Below are 2,077 nucleotides of genomic sequence, written 5' to 3'. Positions count from 1 at the left end.
TTCTTCAATATCTCTTGGAAGACTCTTGATGTTTGGCCATTATGTCCTTGATTGATTTGACCAACTCGAACTGTGAACCATCTTGGGGTGCACTGGTTGCATGTTGCATAGCTTCCTGCTCATCCTCAAAGGTACTAGCAAGCTGATGGGCACATAACTTGAAATCCTTGACCAGCTTGATCACTGACTCATTGTTGGTTTGGATCTCCAACTTGCTGAGATACTCGAATACCTCTCCAATCCACAAAAGATACTCGCCAGAAAACGATTGGGTTAATCCATAATAATCGGCAATTTTCTGCTCAAGAGATTTTGGAGCATCTGATGGAGTCTCTCCAGACCACATTGCTGAAAAAAGTCCACCAAGCAGTCCAGGTTGATCGGGAGTGGTAGGGGTTACAGGCTGTCCCTTCATGCCTGGTGCTTCAGGAATATGTTCAAGCAACACTGCAACAAGTGCATCTCGTCCCCAGTAGTCCTCTTTATGATAGATCTCGGCACCAGAAACAAAATATTTTTGCATGAGAGTGGGATCGTATCTCTTGTCATCAATGACAAGCTTTCCAGTACTCTGCAGTTCCACTCCAGCTAGTTCCACCAATTCAGAGACAAACAGATCTCTACTTTCAGTGTTTTTTTCATTGGAAATAGTAGCAGTTGTATCTGGACCAGGTGGGAGATTTTTCTGCTGCATAGGTGGAGCGGCATAGACACTGCTGGACAAGGCAAAAGCCGTAGCAAGAACTGAAAAGTTGATAGATTTCATTTGATCAAGTAGATGGAGCTAGTTATGAGTATAATTGTTGGGAAAGTCCATGTGTTTTTATAGTCGATAGGACATTGACGTTGGTAGTATATATTAAAAATACGGAACTTGTAGTGTGCTATACCACGGCATCACAATGCGGTGTGTATACTGTGATTATGCATACTGGTTACCAGCCTTATTGACTCCCTATTCCTTGCAAGCGGAGTTGACTAATGAGTCTGTTTTTCCATTTAACCGTTTCTCGTTTCTCACTTCTCATTTCGGTAGTTTATGGCCATCTCCACTATTTTATTATGCAACTCATATTCAAATTCTGATGGAAAGCATAAAGTAAACTGCTTCAAAGCCAAGTGCTGGTTGAATAGTCAGGGCCGTTCAAGGGATGTCGTCCTGAAACGTGATCAACTAGCAACCAATATATGGAAGTTGGGCTGAACAAATGGCATATCAAAGTTGGACTAAAGCTACTGGATAGGGTACTAAATAGGGTGACTAATATTCAGCGTCAAGGTTTTCGTTTAGCTTTAAACAAGCATATTCAATTTCATCAAGCAACTGAGTTATTATCCAAGTAAATGTCAGTATTCTGCGGTCAACCAGCCTTGTCAAGCAATTTCACTTGAACTGGATCTATTCATGCATACCCCCACAGTTTTTTTGCTATACAGCCGCCCTAATACACGGCTGTATTCATTCAACCACTATGTACCTGGCATATTTGCTCATTTACTCAATCGACACCATATTGATTCCACATCAACCACTCCGTCTTTTTGTTTATTTGGTGATTGCCATATTACCCAGTCAACAGAGTACCAGTTTTATTGATACCAGATATGACTAAACACTATGTAATAGTGTGCTACAACGCTTGGCAGTTTCAAATGGACGGGTGTCATTATAACAATGAACTACCGATCTTGTAGGGTCACTGATGGATTGCAATAAAATAACGCAAACCTGAGCATGTCGAGTTGGAAACAAGCAATCCGATACAACTGTACACCATTCAGATACGAGATATGTTGAAATATAAAAGTATTTATTATAGGAAATCAGCAAAAATAGTAAAAGTAGTAAAAATGATATGAATGATACAGATCATAAAAAGTGAGCAGTAGATGGATATAACTGGGTATGACTGGGTATTCATTAATGGAATACAACGCTGATGATTTTATACTAGTTTAATTGGATCATGCTTTTACAACAGATCACTACAATGCAACATGGTTTTGACAAGACACCAATTGAAAATCAGTAGTTACAAGTTTATCAGTTTGTACAACAGTATGGATTGTATGATGA

General features: G+C 39.7%; 1 protein-coding gene across 1 annotated transcript; it reads right to left on the bottom strand.

Annotated features, from left to right (window-relative positions):
- Window positions 1-4: 4 nt before the first annotated feature.
- BATDEDRAFT_93135 (uncharacterized protein) lies at window positions 5-766 on the bottom strand (the record flags this gene model as incomplete). Its single annotated transcript, XM_006683310.1, has 1 exon — window positions 5-766. The coding sequence occupies one exon, from the start codon at window positions 764-766 to the stop codon at window positions 5-7; it is 762 nt and encodes a 253-aa protein (XP_006683373.1).
- Window positions 767-2,077: the final 1,311 nt, after the last annotated feature.

The sequence above is a fragment of the Batrachochytrium dendrobatidis genome, assembly GCF_000203795.2.
Source record: "Batrachochytrium dendrobatidis JAM81 unplaced genomic scaffold BATDEscaffold_88, whole genome shotgun sequence".
NCBI lineage: Eukaryota > Fungi > Chytridiomycota > Chytridiomycetes > Rhizophydiales > Batrachochytrium > Batrachochytrium dendrobatidis.
The sequence above is the reverse complement of the archived record's forward strand: the minus strand, read 5'-3'. Positions and strand labels throughout refer to the sequence as shown.